Source organism: Eurytemora carolleeae, unplaced genomic scaffold (genome assembly GCF_000591075.1).
Source record: "Eurytemora carolleeae unplaced genomic scaffold, Eaff_2.0 scaffold1113, whole genome shotgun sequence".
NCBI classification, from domain to species: Eukaryota; Metazoa; Arthropoda; class Copepoda; order Calanoida; family Temoridae; genus Eurytemora; species Eurytemora carolleeae.
This window is the reverse complement of record NW_019402173.1, coordinates 59,473-78,592: the sequence shown is the minus strand read 5'-3', so window position 1 is coordinate 78,592 and position 19,120 is coordinate 59,473. Positions and strand designations below refer to the sequence as shown.

The 19,120-nt window shown below is 32.5% G+C and overlaps 1 protein-coding gene across 1 annotated transcript in view; it reads left to right on the top strand.

Moving 5' to 3' along the window:
* The window catches only part of LOC111718098 (interleukin enhancer-binding factor 2), a 31,502-nt gene extending 15,233 nt beyond the window's left edge, over nt 1-16,269 (top strand). Inside the window, exons 3-11 of the mRNA XM_023493592.1 lie at nt 7,434-7,565; nt 8,632-8,725; nt 9,951-10,059; nt 11,728-11,807; nt 13,029-13,120; nt 13,504-13,590; nt 14,075-14,129; nt 15,003-15,081; nt 15,569-16,269. Coding sequence (XP_023349360.1) covers nt 7,434-7,565; nt 8,632-8,725; nt 9,951-10,059; nt 11,728-11,807; nt 13,029-13,120; nt 13,504-13,590; nt 14,075-14,129; nt 15,003-15,081; nt 15,569-15,689 — 849 coding nt within the window. The 3' untranslated portion in view covers nt 15,690-16,269. The remainder of the gene's footprint in view (nt 1-7,433; nt 7,566-8,631; nt 8,726-9,950; nt 10,060-11,727; nt 11,808-13,028; nt 13,121-13,503; nt 13,591-14,074; nt 14,130-15,002; nt 15,082-15,568) is intronic.
* Nucleotides 16,270-19,120: the final 2,851 nt, after the last annotated feature.

Genomic DNA, 19,120 nt, shown 5'->3' with positions numbered 1-19,120 from the left:
TTATCTTAATGCTTTTAAACCTAGAAAAACAATAATTTACAAATTATTGACCAAACAAAGGTTTCAAGGGTACTGTTATGAATCGGGCACTGTCATCTTTGCATTGAGTGTCTCTTGAAATTACTTCTGTATATATATACATTAGACAAAAGACAGCCATGATAGACATGATTGACCACATAGACAGTGGTTAGGATCCGGATCCAAGGGGTAAAATATCAACCAAAAACTGCAAAAAAAAACTTTTTTACTCCTAAAACCCAACTCAGAACTTTAGAAAAAAGAGATAAAAAATATCTACAAAAGATATAACTGTCGTCTGAACAAGGTCTGAACAAGGTCTAAGAGCGCAGACTAACATAATAGACAGAATAGGCTGTATAGACAGAAAAACTGGATATTTAGACATTCAGACACTAATTAGGTCAGATTTTTATCTAAGAATAACAGGGAAGGATGAAAGATTTTATGTTGTGTTGAAAATACATTGATATTCTTTCTCAGGAGCTGTAGACAGAGACGTATTAAGGGGGGGGGCTATGGGGGCTTAGTCCCACCTTAGATTTGTGAAATCTATGATTTCCTGGGGGTTTGGGCCCAAAAAGGGTGCAAACCCCCTTATACAGATGTGGGGGGTTCTTAATATATGTCACATTGGTCATTACGTAAATGCTACCACATTCTTAACCGAATACTATAGACTATACTATTCATTGATTTGATTCCAACTCAGGAATCAAGATTAAAGGAGTTTTGGTGGGTTGGGAAGAGAATATTCACTGGAAATGATAAAAAGAGTTAACATTTTTTTTTTAAATCGAGTAAAATCTGGATATTTATTCCCATATTTACCAAACATGTTCTATGTTTACAAACAAGATATATGTTTATAAACAGATCCATGTTTACAAACAAGATCTTTGTTCACAAACAAGATCCATGTTTACAAACAAGATCCATGTTTACAAACAAGTTCCATGTTTACAAACAAGTTCCATGTTAACAAACAAGTTCTATGTTTACCAACAAGATCTATGTTTACAAACAAGTTCCGTGTTAAGAAACAAGATCTATGTTTACAAACAGTTCTATTTTACCAACATGTTCTATGTTTACAAACAAGTTCCATGTTAACAAACAAGATCTATGTTTACATACAAGTTCCATGTTGACAAACAAGTTCCATGTTTACAAACAAGTTCCATGTTTACAAACAAGTTCCATGTTTACAAACAAGTTCCATGTTTACAAACAAGTTCCATGTTTACAAACAAGTTCCGTGTTAAGAAACAAGATCTATGTTTACAAACAGTTCTGTTTACAAACAAGTTCCATGTTTACAAACAAGTTCCATGTTTACAAACAAGTTCCATGTTTACAAACAAGTTCCATGTTTACAAACAAGTTCCATTTTAACAAACAAGATCCATGTTAACAAACAAGTTCCATGTTTACAAACAGTTCTATTTTACCTACAAGTTTACCTATTTATCCTTAGTAAGGTTGTGTATAAAACCATGTCCTGGTTTGACTGAGACACTAGAAAACAATGACGTTTTACATTTCTTGACGTCACAAATTATAAATAATTATTGCAAAAACTTTGTTACCAACATTCCTGATGTTTGTTTCAATGATTTCATTGAACAGTAAAATAGAGTATTCGCGAAAAATAAATTTAGCAAATTGGTAAATTATTGTTAATACTTTTTTTTATAACCAAAGAGGTTGGTTTCTAGGTCCCTTTTTTTAGGATTTGTCAAATTTTTCTTAACAGAAATATCTGATTCTATTATTTTCAATCTTTTTGAATCTTTTTAGAAAAATTTAGATTTGAGTTTGTTTTTCATAATTGTAGAGTGTCTTAATTCCACGAATAACGCTAGGCGTTTTAGCTTGTGATTTATAAGAAAACACGGAACTGTAAATAATGGTTCAAGAAAGTTAATTACTAATTAGTTGAGCACACAAACGCCCACATTGATTTCTATAAACAGGGGTGTATAATTTTCAGAATTTTTAACGATTGGGGGGGGGGGTTTTAATTAAATTATAGCATTTAAAAAAAACACATACACTAAAAGAAAACTAAAGAGAAAATCAGTGCAGCATGAATCGAAGGTTGGGCATGGAGACAGATATGGATTCATAACGTAAACAGATAGTAACAAATATATTTGATTTTAAGAAAGATCTTGGGCTCAAAGTAAGGGGAGAAGAATAATGATGTGTTGAGAAAACATACACCCCTGGATTTTTATAAAATACAAAGCTATTATAATCCTTCTAGAGGGGTGCAACCTTGCACAGCATTCACACTTCATATCTCTTTTTAGAGGTCAAAACTTATGAATGAACTAATTCACAACACTATATCCTGATATCCATTGTGTCATCTTTTAAATTTGAGGGACTATGCTTGATCCCTAATTTTATTGTCCTCGGAAGGGTAAGACCACTTCGGGATATATGAAAGGGATTAGTTTAGTCCAATGACTGCTCAATCCCTGGATTCACAAGTTTTGGCCTCAATATTATTTTTCAGTCATCAAATTATTCATAATTTGACTTGCTCGTTTTTATGTTCACACTTTCCAGTTCTTGATAAAAATATTTTAAAATTTAGCTTTAGCAATATTTTTTTTATGCATATCTTTAGAATGGACCCCTTATATTTTATGAATTGTGTATTTTATAACTTCTTAAAACTCATTGTTCGAAATTATGAAACGAAGTTTAGAAATTTCTCACAAATATAAAAAATCTAAATATTTAACATTTTGTATTTTCAAATGTTTCTTCTAACCCTGTATATATAATATACATTCCTCTGCTTCTTTTCTATTAACTTTATTATGATGTTTATTATTCTCTCTCTGGTTTGAATAACATACATAAGTAAACATTTTGTAAACAGATATAATTACTGTAATATTACCACGATGACAGAATGTGGGACCCACAGCCCCCAACCACCACCACCACCCCACCCTGTCCCCAAATAAGGTGCAAAAGGCTTAGGGTTCTAAGTCTGTTCATGCAGGTTCTGTTCCTATTAAAATTGGTATAATTTTTTAAATCATCCTACCCTTTTTAAAATATACACACATTCCTTTATATAGATTTATAAAATATTTCTTAAACAAAAATTAAACAAAAAAAACTTTCTTTCTAATCCCATGTTAATTGCGACCAACTTTTTCTCAGGTCTGTAAATTGAAAGCATTTTCCCTTTTAATACGGGGCTAAGTTAGAAAATCGTTTTATTAACAAATTTATGTTAAAGGGTTTAGCCACTTTTTAACTTTAAGGATGCATGTACATCCCTGTGCGGTAAAAGATACACCTGTTAGATGAGTATGATGCTTGATGTTTAAGATTAAGTGGATTGGAGGGGGGTTACGCCCACACAACCTTTTTTTAGGGGTTCCGCCCTCAACTCTTTTTTAGTTTCATTGCCACTTCTAACTATTTTATATTTATTGTCACTTTTCACTTTTTTAGTTTCATTGTCACTTCTCACTTGTTTAGTTTCATTGCCACTTCTCACTTTTTTAATTTCATTGTCCCTTATAACTTTTTAGTTCCATTGGTACTGATAACTCTTTTTTATTCCATTGGCACTTTTAACTTTTTTAGTTTCATTGTCACTTATAACTCTTTTTAGTTCATTTGGCACTTCTAACTCTTTTTAATTCAATTGAAACTTCTAACTTTTTCTAATATCTTTGTCACTTCTCACTTTTTTTTGATTTTATTGCTAATTTTCACTTTTAAGTTTCTTTGCTACTTATAACTCTTCAGTTTCATTGCCACCTCTCCATTTTTTTCCATTGCCACCTCTCACTTTTTTAGTTTCATTGCCATTCCTAACTCTTTAGTTTCATTGTCACTTATCTCTTTTTTTGTTTCATTGCCAATTTTCACTTAAGGGTTAATTGCCACTTCCAATTCTTTCTAGTGTCATTGTCACTTCCAACATTTTTAGTTTCCTTGCCACTTCTAACCCTTTCTTGTTTAGTAGTTTCGTTGCCATTTCTAACTCTTATTTAGTTTCATTGTCACTTGAAACTCTTTCTATTTTCATTGCTACTAATAACACTTTAGTGTATCATATGTACTTTTCAAGTTGCATATTTTTTATTTATTTTTACTTTCGTTGGCACTCTGTAAAGTTGTATTGCCACTTCTAACTTTTTCTAGTTCCATTGTTACTTAATACTCGCTCTAATGTCATTAGCACTTCTAACTCTGTATGGTTCCATTGGCACTTCTCAGTCTTCTAATTTTAATCTCATTTGTAAATTAAAGCATATTTTAGTTACAATTTCAAAATATCTTAATTCCCTGCTTGCATCTTAAAGATACAATCGTTTCCTTCTTCTGGTTTGTAAGTGATGCCTATTGGCACCAGGTGGGGGGGGGGATGTATTTCTGTAGGGGGAGGTTAGCACCAGGTGGGGGAGTGGTGTATTTCTGTGGGGGAGGTATAAATTTGCAATTATCAGTTGGCAAATACCTATGACTATGCTAATGTTTAAAAGATAGCAAAGTTTCAGTGATAAGCGTTTGCTAAAAGATCATCCTATCTCCATTTTCCGCCCTTCTTTACGACCGTTTATCCTACCCAATTGTTTAATTCGGAACTACATCTTGCGAGAATTTTCGGATTTAATGCAAATGTAAACTTTAGCGCATTTCAGTTTTTTTGCTTTTACGTTTTTATTGCTGCCACAACTTCAAAATCAAATCATTTATTTCTGCAGAAAAAAAAACAATATTACGAATTAATTTTTAAAAATCACAATATGTAAAATATTATTTTCCGCAGCAGGCGGACTCAATAGTCTAGGACTGTTTTAGCTGAGCCCCCCTGTTAACCAAATTCTTTAATTAAATTATAGCATTTAAAAAAAACACATACACTAAAAGAAAACTAAAGAGAAAATCAGTGCAGCATGAATCGAAGGTTGGGCATGGAGACAGATAGGGATTCATAACGTAAACAGATAGTAACTAATATATTTGATTTTAAGAAAGATCTTGGGCTCAAAGTAAACGGCAACTCCAACAAAGAAATTAAGGGGGGGGGGGGGGGGGGGGGGGATGAATGCGTAACTTCATACAATTAACATTGTACTAAGTATTTTAAAAACCCTAGATATTAATGTTTTTTTTCTAAGTATGCTATGTTTAATTTCAAATCAAAAGGTTCTAAACGTTTTTGACTAAAATATAATAATGTATATATATTTTAAAATTCGCCTTGCATGGAGGTGGGGGATTCTAAAATATTTTCTCTTGGGATAAAATCTTATGTTTTTCTCCGGTTATTTATTAAGCTTATTATTCTATTGTTAACGTGAAGTGGTATTTTGCCTGAAAGTGGTACGTTTATCCTACATTAGGCGAATATTATAATTTTCATTCAACAAGGAAGGATTAATACCATTCATTCATTCCTAATTTGACAGGGATGTTTTTTTTCTTCATTTTTCTAGTTATCATTTGGCCCCCCGCCCCCCCACACACACACACTAACCCTGATGTTAAAAGTATGTTTAAATAGTTTTAATTTATTTTTTTGGGGCAGGATCTTAATTGAAAAATATGTAATATATTAAAACATTTGTTAAGCTTCTTTTCTCAATTCACTTGGGACTTCTGGATTTCTAGAACCATTTGAAGTTTTATAACGAAATCTACAAAACGAAACTGAAACTTTACATATTCACAAATTTTTTGGAATTCTCGGTGGTGGGGAGAGACATTCTTAGAAGTGTTTTCTATATTGTTTTAGTATTATTAAGTACATAATTTGACATGTGTTTCATTTTATGATGACACTCTGGGGTCAAGGTTGTAAACACTAAAATATTTCATTTTTTGCAGATTCAATATCTTAAACTTTTAGGAAAATAGCACAAACTTAAAAAGATTTAAAAAGTTCCCCCCCCCCTTCCATATCTCCAAGAGAAACTATTTCAAATGAAAGGAAAAAATGTCATTAAAAAGCAAAAATGTTCTTGATGAAAATAAATAAAGAAAATTATTTTCTTTAGGAAAATTCAATATCCTTAATATTGATATTTTCTACTGATAATCACTGCTTATAAACTTAATTCTTAAACATCAAATTATCACGATTTTTAGCGATATATATTTTTTTCTTAATATCGGAGGCAAATATTAATTAAATTTATGAGGTCTGATTTTTCATAGGATAAGTCAGAATTAGGCACAGGTTCAAAGGATACCGTTATAATTCGGGCATTTAACTCTTTTTAATCTTTCACTATTTTTTTCATTTCATTTCATTTCTTAGATATTTACTCATTTAGGCATACTACAGAAGACCTTAGTTCCAAAACTAACACTTGGCCCATTTTTAACACGAGTGATAGAAATAGGCACAAATTGAAAGACTGGGTTCTTGGGATATAAACGCTTGAAAAGATAACGTTGCAGATTTGGCCCATTTCTAACACTGTTAGTTTTGGAACTAATTTCCCCTGTATCAATAAACATATTTATTTCTGAACACGGAGTAGATACAAATGGATAGGAAGTTGAGAACGTTCCTAGCTTTTCAGACGGAACCATCAGTTAAAAAAGAATCTTTTTTCACTTATTTTTCTTACTTTATTAACATTGAGTTTTGAACTTACTTAAATTTACTTAATTTTTTAAGAAAACATTCTTGTTCGAAACGTATTTTTTCAAAGTTTTCTTGTACAAACTTCCATATAAAATTTGTATTTTATACTCAAATTATATAATATTCAATCATAAATTTTGATGCTGACTTCAAGCGATGAAGAAAAATAGTTGGGTTTTTTTCAGAAAAGAAAAAATAAGGGAAAAAAGTGTTAATTATAAATATTCACTTATTGTTTAAGACGGCTTAAAAAATTTATGTTACTTAAATTTTTTAAAACATGTTTCGATGTATTGCACATCCTTCTCAATTCTTGAGGTGGAATACAGTGAATCCCAGATATATGAATACATAGCAAGAGTTTATAATGTCGTATTACATATTTAAGATCAAATGCCGCGGAAAAATGAGTTTAATATTATTATATCAATTGCATTCATATTTCAGGGCTATTAATTTACCTTGAATTAAAAAATGTAAAAGAAGTTTTTTAGAATTATCAAAAAACTTATGAGGGTCTATGTATTCAAATATCTGGGATTCAGTGTAGTAATGCTGAGAAAAGGATCCAAAAACTGCATAATCCATGCCGGTACAAAACGTACTGTATATGCAGTCTGTCGCACTGTCCAGTCAGGCTACCTAGCGCAGTGTCGACCCAGCACGTTTTATGCAATAAATGTAGCCTGGCAAGATGACAGTGGGATTGGTGTGATGTATCCTAAAAAAAAACATAAAAAATTTAAACCTTATTTATTATATATATTTTTTTTAGCAAATTGAGGAAGTGAGACAGGTTGGTTCCTTTAAGAAGGGAACAATGACGACTGGGAACAACGTGGCCGACCTCGTAGTTGTCCTCAAGACTCTTCCAACCAAGGAGGCTGTAGAGGCTCTAGGGAACAAGGTATATTGTGGCCGTCAAAGGGACAGCAAGTGTTCTTTCAAGAAAAGATGGCAATGCCTGATTTACAACGGTGACCTTGTAAGCTTTGTCTGATCAAGTAGGATTTAGATAACCATGTTTTGTTTATTTTCATTTGCGGTTTCTCTGCAAAAATGACTTGCGCATTTCTTGTTTGTAAGGAACAGCAATGAACAATTATTAAGTCAGAAACACGATGGTATCTTCCATAATTTTGATTATATTAAGATTTCAAGGGTACGCTTGTAAATTAGGCGATGCTATCTTTGCATGATCTGTGCATGAAGGGTCACTTTAAATTAACCTTAGAGTCCCTTTAATTACAATTATAAGCCCGCTTCATCCAGGGCAAAGTCTTATTAATTCAAACTTAATTTACCGGCTGACTAGATTAATGTTCCCTCTGACCAACTTTATATACCGGCTGACTACCTTTTTTTACTCTCTGACCAACTTTATTTTCCCACTGACCAACTTTATTTACCGATTGACAACCTTTTTTTACCCTCTGACCAACTTTATTTTCCCACTGACCAACTTTATATACCAATTGACAACCTTTTTTTACCCTTTGACCAACTTTATTTTCCCACTGACCAACTTTATATTCCCGCTGACAACCTTTTTTACCTTTTGGCCAACTTTATTTTCCCACTAACCAACTTTATATACCCGCTGACCAACTTTATTTTCCCACTGACCAACTTTATATACCCGCTGACAACCTTTTTTTTAATCCTCTGACCAACTTTATTTTCCCACTGAACAACTTTATTTCCGACTGACAACCTTTTTTTCCCACTGACCAACTTTATATATCCCCTGACCAATACTCAGAGCTGAAAACTTTAGAATGGGATATCCTTAATCCCGATCGGTTAATTAATTTGGAGATTAATATCAAGAGGAGATCAAGCATTGATCTCGATATCCACCATTCTAAAGTTTTCAGCTCTGACCAACTTTATCTATCTTAACTTTCCTGTTGGTCATACTAACTCCTTTTTAAATCTGACAAATTTCACTTTTTTATTTATTTTTATTTCAGATTTGGGAGTCATTGAAAGTTAAGGAGCCTAAAGAGGTTTTAACGATGCTCCCAAATGAGCGTGGGTTCGATCTTTCCAATACTGAGGCTACAGGTGATATTCTTTTACAACGCTCTGAAACGAGATCTTTTATTCTTTAAGATTCAATAAAACAGAGGTCAGCTTTTATATCTGTTCATATCAAAGATTTTGCTTATTAAAGATAGCGCATCAGAAAATATACGCAAATTCTACGCATATCCTCATATCCAACAATTTCAAAATATAAATTCATATTATTAATTTTAGTTAACTTTTAACACAAACATTCACAATTGTGTTAAATAACTAAGGTTTTAATGTCGATCGTTAGACCCTCGCGCAACCCAAATAACCAATGATGTCAAAATACAGCTGTACACTGTACAGGTGTACATGTACAATAGTTAGATAAATTTCTAATTTATCGTCTTCATTTCTCTCTCTTTCAAACTTTTATTGAACAAAAACGTTACAAATCTTGTGTAAAATCTGTGTTATGTAGAAATAGTAAAAATACACAAATATTTACAAAATGCTTCTCGCATTTTACTCTCTATATTAGATTTTACTCTCTATATTAGATTTTACTCTATATTAGATTTTACTCTCTATATTAGATTTTACTCTCTATATTAGATTTTACTCTTTATTAGATTTTACTCTATATTAGATTTTACTCTCTATATTAGATTTTACTCTCTATATTAGATTTATCGTCTTTATTATTAGCAAAGTCTTTGGTTTATAAAACATTCAGTCTGTCAAAATTCAAGTTATCGGATACCTCTTTATTTGAATTGACTTTGAAGTGTCATTGGTTGGTTTTCTCCGATCTCCAGAATTCAGCCAATAAGAGAGCTCTTTTAAATACATCGTCCACCAATCAGAAGTCGACGCTTCAAAATTTCTTTCAAAATCACTGATTTAATGAGTTAGTGCTAGGCAGAGGCTTATTCAGGGGGGGCTATTGGGGCTAAGCCCCCCCCCCCTTGACCAGTGAACTCTATTGATTTCAGGGGGTTTTCATATCCCAACGGGTGATGAGGCCCCCCCCTGGGAAGAAAAAAATGTAAGCCCCCCCTGGACAAATTTCTGAATACGCTCCTGGTGGTAGGCCAACCAACATATTTTGCCTCTTTTTCCAAACTTCAAACCCTGGCTTAGCACTTAAACCCTGAAGAATAATCTACATTGTTAAAAAAGTTTTCATGATAGTTTTGAGTTTGACTATTGCATTGTCTGATTTAATTTTGTTATTGACGCTAAGCTTTTCGGCTCATGATTTTGTTTTCTTAAGCTCGTATCCTGGTAACTACTATCCCTCCTAACCTAAAGAAGATTGAACCAACCCTACATATTGACGCTAAGCTATTGCAGTCAGCTCATGCTGCAGTCAGACATTCAAGGTAGAGCATTGTTATTATACAGTAAACACCAGAATATTGTCGAAATATGTCGTCCTTTTTTTGAAGAAATGTCGCTGATTTATCTCTGAAAAGTTTTGGGTAATTTTCTAGTTATAGTTTAAAGGGACCGTTCACTTATTTGGGTAATTTCAGGGTAAACTGAACTGCCTATTCGCTCTTGATTGGTAATAGTCTTACTTTTCAAAGACAACTGTGACCGGAGAAAAAGCCGATTTTTCGTTCAGAATTTGAGCGGAAAGGGACGGTCCCTCTCTATAGACACTATTTGATGTTTTTTCAGTAACAGCAGCCCAATAACATTTAAATTTATCATATTTTAATGTCATTATGTGTTCGTTATTATGTACTAAAATATTAAAACTTTTGATATTTGAGTTAGCAAGAAATTAACGTTTTTCGTATTAAATATATTCGAAATTTATTTTGATTCACAACATACTGAAAAAAAACATCAATTAGTGTCTATAGAGAGGGACCGTCCCTTTGCGCTCGAATTCTGAACGAAAAATCGGCTTTTTCTCCGGCCACAGTTGTCTTTGAAAAGTAAGACTATTACCAATCAAGAGCGAATAGTCAGTTCAGTTTACCCTGAAATTACCCAAATAAGTGAACGGTCCCTTGAAAGGCAAATTGTACCACAGATTAAGCAAAAAAAAAATCAGGGCTTTTGAATATATAAAAGCTTGACTATGATGATTACATCTCATAAGCAGTTTACTGGTATAAGGTATATATATATATGTATTACTTTGGTTCAAGTTTCATCAGAATCAAACTTTGTTTTGATAGTCTTCTTTGTATACTTGTTTTCCTCCCTTGCAGTGATGTCAGCTACCAGGCGCATAGGGATTGACTCAATGATTTTTATACATAACAACTTGTCACTGTCAAGTTCTCTTCAAATCTTCTTGATGCAAAGCTTGAGTTGAGGTTTGTGATTTTCTCCTCATCCAACCTCTTCCTGATGATTACTCAGATGTTTTATATTGGTACATTGGGACATGTGACATGGCTTTATGTAGAATGATTCCGTCAATCCCTAGGCGCTTGGCAGTTGTCATCAGCAAAGGAAGAGAACAAGCATACAAAGAAGACTATCAGAACAAAGTTTGATTCTGATGATACTTGAACCAAAGTAGTACATATTGTAACCTTATACCAATAAACTGATTGAGTCATGGGAACATCACAGTTCAGCTTTTATAAGAACATAGTTTATGCACATTGCTCACCCGTTATAAGTCCATTGTTAGATAATTTTCTTATTCAAATTTTGAATTGATATGAACTATACTTCACGCTTTGAAGGCTGAGACCAGATTTGATATATATCAAGAAGTATTCAAACTACGTCGACTTAGTTAAACCACCTTTTTTTGAGCAATTTAATGTAGAAGAGTTGTGGTTCAACTAAATCAGAAGCCAAATTTAACGATTGATGATTTTAAAAATGAAAATTGGGGAAAAGTTTTTCGTTGTAATTGATACTTTATACCTAAAATTCATCTATTTTCCCCAAAAATAATTTTTTTTAAATATTTTTTTTCACAGCTTGGCGAAAAACACTTTTAATAAATTTAACAAATATATTCTAAACTTGTGGGGAAAATTATTGTTTTTGACTAAAACCCTGAATGAAAAATTAAGATGGTTTGAAGAAAGCGCCCAGCAGCCGACTATAAAGAACCTGGTTAGACTACTGCATGATCTCAGGAAACGGTTTGCAGGTAAATACCGGAGCACATACAAAACATATCAAACATTAGAAAATGACGGAAAAACTACCGTAAAAATCAAAATACAAACATATCCAGTCCAAGAAAAAATCAAAATACAAAAAAAGGTTTTTTGAGAGGGAACATAAGTTGTTTACGTGCTTTCACTTTTACATTCAGTTAATTTGTGATATTTTTTATTGAAACTCTCTGATTTAGTTATTAACACATTGTATAGAAAGAATTAGTCTTAAAATTTGCTCAACTCGAATACAACTTTAGTTTGGTTTGATATGTTGTGATTTGATATATTGTGTATTTGATATGCTTCGTATATTCATCTGTTTTGTGTATTGATATGTTGTTTTTTGATATACTTTGTTTTCATATATTCTGTTTTCATATATTTAGTTGTTGGATATGTTCTGTTTTCATATGTTCTGTTTTCATATATTTAGTTGTTGGATATGTTCTGTTTTCATATGTCTAGTAACTCTTAAATTGCAGGCTCACTTATAAATTACGTAAACACTCCCTTTAATCCTCAATTGGAATAATGAAAAAATATATTATTAATTAAATAATTTAATAATTCTTTGGGCAGTTAAGTATTTCAGTCATAATTTTGGTCTAATTTTAGAACGATTTAAAAACTTTGAATTTTAGTGGAAAAAATATGTAAAACTTACGCAATGATGTAATTTGTGTTGGCTCGGTTTAACAGTTTTTGTTTAATATACGCAAACTTTGCATATGTTGTAAAACCAGTTCAGTGTCACTAGGATGAGATGAGAAACTTAACTGACGCTTCANCATATGTCTAGTTTTCATATATTTAGTTGTTGGATATGTTCTGTTTTCATATGTATTGTTTAGATATGTTTCGTTGAGATATGTTCGTGATGTATTTTTTAAGATTTTACAATAATCTTTTTGATTATTGTATACCTTAGACAGGAAGAAAAATAGATCGAAAAACGCAAAACGTAAAACGTGTGTTTAATTTTACTGATAAAACCAAATGTAATAGAAAGAACAAATTTAAAGACATTCTTTTCATTGGTGGACCGGTCAGCAAACATGTAATAAATCATATGATCAGGCGGTGTTCCACACTCCTCAGATGGAAATGGAATTGTTTCGTTTACTTTAAAAACAAAAAAATTCAGATTGTTTTACATGAAAATATTTGTTATTATTATTTTTGTTATTATCATTGTTATTATTATCCAGGATTTGCTCCTTTAACCCCTTGGATGCTGGATCTGATTGCTCATTATGCAATTCTTAATAATCCAGGCAGACAAGCTCTTCCTCTTACACAGGTTAGCAATCTGATTTCGAGCAATTATATTTCCAGCAATCATATTTCTCGCAATCATGTTTAAAGCAATCATATTTCATCGGTAGGACGAATTTAAATTGATAAATGCTGTAAGTGTAGTTTTTCAAATTTTTCTTAAATTATTTAAATGGGATAAACTAGTCAAATTGAACAAAAGTTTTCAGAGCTGAAAACTTTAGAATGTGATATCCTTAATCCCGATCTGTTAATTAATCATGAGGAGTATAAGCACTATTTAATCTGGAGATTAAGAAAAAGAGTGGATTAAGCATTAATCCTGATATCCACCATTCTAAAGTTCCCAGCTCAGTTCAAAGTTTTTAATTTCTCTCTTAATCATTTTCTTATTTTTATTTGATACAGTCGTACCGGCGGGTCCTGCAGCTGCTGTCAGCTGGTTTCTTCCTGCCCGGTAGTGCTGGTATTTCAGATCCATGCGAAGGAGGCCAGGTAATATTGAATTTTTATAAACTAGGCTGTTCTTCGCGCCCCTCTTTTCCGTTCATTAATTGTTTATTATCATTTTCATCGAACTCTGCAAAAAAAAAATCGTGGATTTTTATGTTAGAATTAGTGCATTTTCATTAATAAATGTCAATCCTGCGCATAAAGACGGTAATGCACAGCTAAAAATCCTATAATAGGTTTACTATTTAAGGCAGTGACTGTAAAGAAGACCAAAAACTTTCAAAATATGACAATTTGAAGCTTGATTTTTGGTTTCTGCACTCAATTGAATATTTTGATAAATTACTAAATTATTAAGCACAGAAACAAGCCAGTTTTCGTCTACAAGTAACACAAAATGCAAGGAAACGTACTGAACATTCGTCTTTGAAGTCTTATCCTTTGTGAGAAACCCTGTATATGAATATTGATTAAACCTAGTTTTGAATGTCGTCTTTATTTGGCATTTATCTGAAACTATTTCCAGGTTCGAATTCATACCGTTATGACGCTAGAAGAACAGGACTTGGTTTGTCTGACAGGTATTTATCGAAATTTTTTTTATATAAACCCCCCCCCCCCCACTGTTATTTTTCTGCTCCCCTTCTTTTCCATTATTATGTATTTTTTAATAAATCGTTTCACTCTTTTCTGTGACATTAAATATTACTAAACTTATTAATTAAAATTGCAAAATTTTTTAATTTTTTAAGATTTATATTTCTTCTTAGTTTTTGCGTTTGGCCGGGAGACATGTTTGGGGGATTTCAACTATTAAAAATGAAAAATTAATTCGCGCGTAAAATTCTAATTACTTGATCCTATTTAAAAATATAATCTGACCAAAACTACATCTTTTATAATTTTCAAAACTTCAGAAGGTTCAAATTAATTCTAGAATCTTCAAATTGATCTTTGTTAAAGGGATTGTAATCCTAAATTAAAACTGTTTAATTTTGAATGAGTAATCTCTTCTTTTTATCACGCGTTGGTGCATTCTGTACTCTATAAGCCTATTATTGCCTCTCTAGAAAAGCCGTTTCTATCTCGGATATAAAACTGAAAATATTTATATTATCATGCCTAAAGGTTCCATAATAGGAATCTAATTTGAATTATTCTTGGCACTTGTTCAATGAAGGGTTTACTTAAAATTTAGATAATAATCCCTTTTATGGGTTTTATACAGGATTATACTGTAAAGACGACTTAAAGTCCTTAAGTAGATGATCCCAATGTTAAAATAGGTCTGAATATAACCTTGCAATGGTTTATTAAATGATTTGGCAGGGAAATAAACAAATTCACATTTGCAGTGAATCAGGGATATAAGAAACTAGACAGTTAACATTCCGTACAATCGTCACTGAAGTCTCATCTTTTGATGGTAACCCTGTATGGTTCCCTTTTTCTAGCACAAACCTTACTGCGTGTTCTCAGCCATGGAGGGTATAAGCAGATACTAGGGATTGAGGGTAACAGTAGTATTGCAAGGTAAATATACAGGGTGCCACACCAAACATTAGATTTAACAGACTGCTTTAAGATCGTCTTTAATCTTTGAAATAATTTGCGGCATTCATTCATCAAACGACTTTTACATGGAAAATCACAAAATTCTCCTTGTTCTGACATTTCCAAAATATGGTCTGCAGGTTACTGGAGATAGTTCGTTCTGACTTCAATCTATTCCTAATGTCTCGGGTAATTTTGAAAGCACAAAAAGGCAGACCACATTTTAAGAATGTCAAGACAAGGGATTTTTTGATTTATATTCAAGACTTCTACTTCTTACATTAGCTACGATTAGCACCCAAAACTATTTCGAAGACGATTTGGAGGTCGTCATTAAACTGTTATATATATTGTTTATATTACTAACAAAAAAGCGATTAACTACTATTGCAAGATTTTATTAAATTTATTTATTAGTTATGATTTTCACCGTTAATTGTCGCTAGTTGTACCCTATTCTATCTAGTGAGATGAGTGTATGGGACGGAGTGGTCGTGAACCCCCTGGAGAGGGCATACGAGAAGCCGGCGGACTCGCAGGTCGAGGAGGACATGGAGGCTGAGGAGGGGGATATGGAAACAGAATAGGACACGGACACAAAGACAGAATAAGACAAAGACATGGTGGAAGAGGAGGGAGATATGCAGACAGAAAAGGACATGGACATGAAGATAGAATAGGACAAGGACTTAGGGGACAGATTAGGACGAGGACATGGAGACAGAATAGGACAATGACCTGGGGACAGATTAGGAGAAAAAAGAATTAAGCAAGACATATTAGGACATCAGTATTCTATGAGATTAGGACAGAAAGAAAGAGCAGTGTAGAGGACAGAAATATAAGTACGGATATAAGAGAAAGTAGAATAGAAGACGCAATTAAGGACAGGTAAAGAATGTACTGAAAGGTAGATCATAGAAGAGGACTGAACTATCAGAAAGGACTTGAGAGAAGAGGCAGGACAGGATGAGTTAAAAGTAGATGACGGTAAAGATAATGAATTTGACACAATCGACAATTTTCTAACGATTTTTTTTAATGCAACTTTTAGCATTTAACTTCTTTTGCTAACCCTACCATTACACTTTGTACGTTAAAATAATTTTTTTCATAATTATGTACCTGTATTTTTTTGTATTGTTAATAAATGTTTGGTTAGATGGATCACGGTTTACTTTAAAGTACATTTTTATATCATCAATTATTATCAATATTGGGTTCATGGGTTCAACTTTTGGAAAATGTTCATCTTCTCTAATTTCTTAGTGAGAGTCGTTTAGTTTGGACTTTGAGAAAAGGTATTTTTTTTGGTCAAGATTGCTCTGAGCTGAAAACTTTAGAATGGTGGATATCGAGATTAATGCTTAATCCTCTCTTTTTCTTAACATCGAGACTAATGTAATCTTGTACTTGTATCCTGAAAAGTGTAAAAATTCAACCAACCAGAGTCGCGTATATGAAGCCGTTTAAGATTATATACAGAAACGGGAGGGACTCTCTAATTTAGAAAAACCGGTTTTTGATTTTTGATATCCAAGAAAGAACGGTTTGAGAAGAAAATCAAAAGTGTGTCCATTGGATACTCAGATTAAGTAATCGGGATTAGGGATATCTCATTCTATAGTTTTCAGTTCTGGAAGGACAATTTAGTTCTAGTCTAAAAAATTGGAAACTGCCTTTCTTTGTATTTGCGAAAACGACGAAGATATGTTTGTGATTTTAACAAATAAAACCTTAATTGAGGAACATCTTGTAACTCAAAGTGCACCGAAGTTTGTCCACATTTAGAAAAGCTCATTAATAAACATAATTATCTTAAAGGGTCTGTTTACAGATTGTTTACAGACATAGATAAATAAATCAACATAGATATCTTAAGTACGCAAAATCATCAAGAATTGTACAGTCCGCGAACTCATACTTCTAGGGGTCAAAGTGTACTTCAATGATAAGCGGGGTGGTTTGGTGTTATAATTTAACTATTTTAACAACAATATTTCACTGAGCAATATATCATTTTGACGAGAACTGAAGAAGGACTAAACTAACTTAAATTTCTCTCTACAGAACTCATGTACACCACAAGTACTCAATGACATAAAAACAGCCAATGTTCACAACCGACTTAGTTAATCTATATAATAGGAATATCTTTAAAACATCTCTGTACATTTATATCTTTCAAGGTGAAAAATGTCGTCTTATGCGCAATCTATCTTTATCTATGTTTACAGAATGGAATGTCCGATTAACAACGGTAACCCTATTAAATATCCACATTATAACTTTGAAGACGGATTATAATCAATTATAGTTTCCCTTTAGAAGTTACATACGCAATTTTGCTGCAGGAGAACAATGTAAGAATTATCAGAAATAAATACCTAAGAAACCAAAAAGGTTCCTAGGACACTTGTGAATTGTTCACCTTCTTTAAAGGGAGTATTCGTGAAAAATGAAAAGGGGGTATAGGCTTAATGCGATAAAAAAGCGCTTTTGATCGCTATTAATCTTACTTCTATCTGTTGCGTCTATAAGGAGAAAATTGTTGAAGACGTCTTATACCGAATAACTTAGCGCCCATACAAATTGAGAAAATTGCAACATACTACTTAGACCGTAAAAAATGAATTCAATTTCAAACAAATCGTTTAGATATTACAACCTATAGATATCGATTATCTTTCGCCACATTTGTATAAAGTTTATATTTCATAATATTTTATTTTTTTAGAAAATGTTTTCAACGGATTTCGAAAATTGTGAGTGGTGTGCGGCATTCTTAGATAGTTGCGCAAGCGACAAGAGAAACAAACAAATTAATTAAAAAATATTATAAAATATAAACTATATACAAATGTGGCGAAAGATAATCAATGACTATAGGTTGTAATATCTGAATGATTTGTTTGAAATTAAATTGATTTTTACGGTCTAAGTAGTATGTTACAATTTTCTGAATTTGTATGGGCGCTAAGTTATTCGGTATAAGACGTCTTTAACAAGTTTCTCCTTATAGACGCAACAGATATAAGTAAGATTAGTAGCGATCAAAAGCGCTTTTTTATCGCACTACGCCTATACCCCCTTTCGTTTTTCGCGAACACTCCCTTTAAATTGAGTTCCACTTTAAAATACGCCTTCATTTTCTTTAGTCAACGTAAAAAATGGTTTTGAAATCGAAGATTCTATGGATGCGTTCTTTTGTTGAGGAAAGGAACCCCTGGTCACCATGTGCCTCCGCTATGCAGACATGAGCCTCCCAGATTTGCAAGGCAGACCGTGCCTCCACTAATCAGTAAACGAGGCTCCATCACACAGCACAGCTTTTTTTAAATCTTTGTTTTATGTGTAATGAAAAATTTTGACAATTTTTTTTGACGTAGCATGACATAAGAATTTTACTAAAGACTAGAGTTATTTATTGATTCTCAAGATTAGAAACATATACAGTGGCCGAATTTAAAGAATTTGAGCGGCGGTTTGAATTTAAGCCGCGGTTTAGATATGGTTGGTTCCACTTAAAATTGTATCAAATGTTTCAAGATTTAAGCCGGCGCTTAATTTAAACCGGGTTTTGGCGGATTTAAACCGCGGCTCAAATTCTTTAAATTCCATCTCTGGACTCATAAAGTGCATGGTTTATAAGATTTATACTAAAACTTGCATTTCTTGCGCAGAAAAGAAGATATTTAGAGAAATATTTCTGGAGAAAACTTAGTTTGTCATGTTGTAATCTTTGGTTTAAACAATACCTTTTCTTTAAAAATGTTAAGATTTGAATAAATGATGCACATTTTCTAGATATATTTGAACTAGAAAAAAGGTACCGTGTCCGAATTTAATGAATTTAAGCCACGTCTTAAATCCCCCAAAAACCGGTTTTAATTGACCGCCGACTTAAATCTTGAAAAATTTAATAGAAATTCAAGTGGAACCAACCATATTTGAGCGACGGCTTAAATTTAAACCGTGGCTTAAATTCTTTAAATTCGGCCTCGCTTTAATTAAAGAA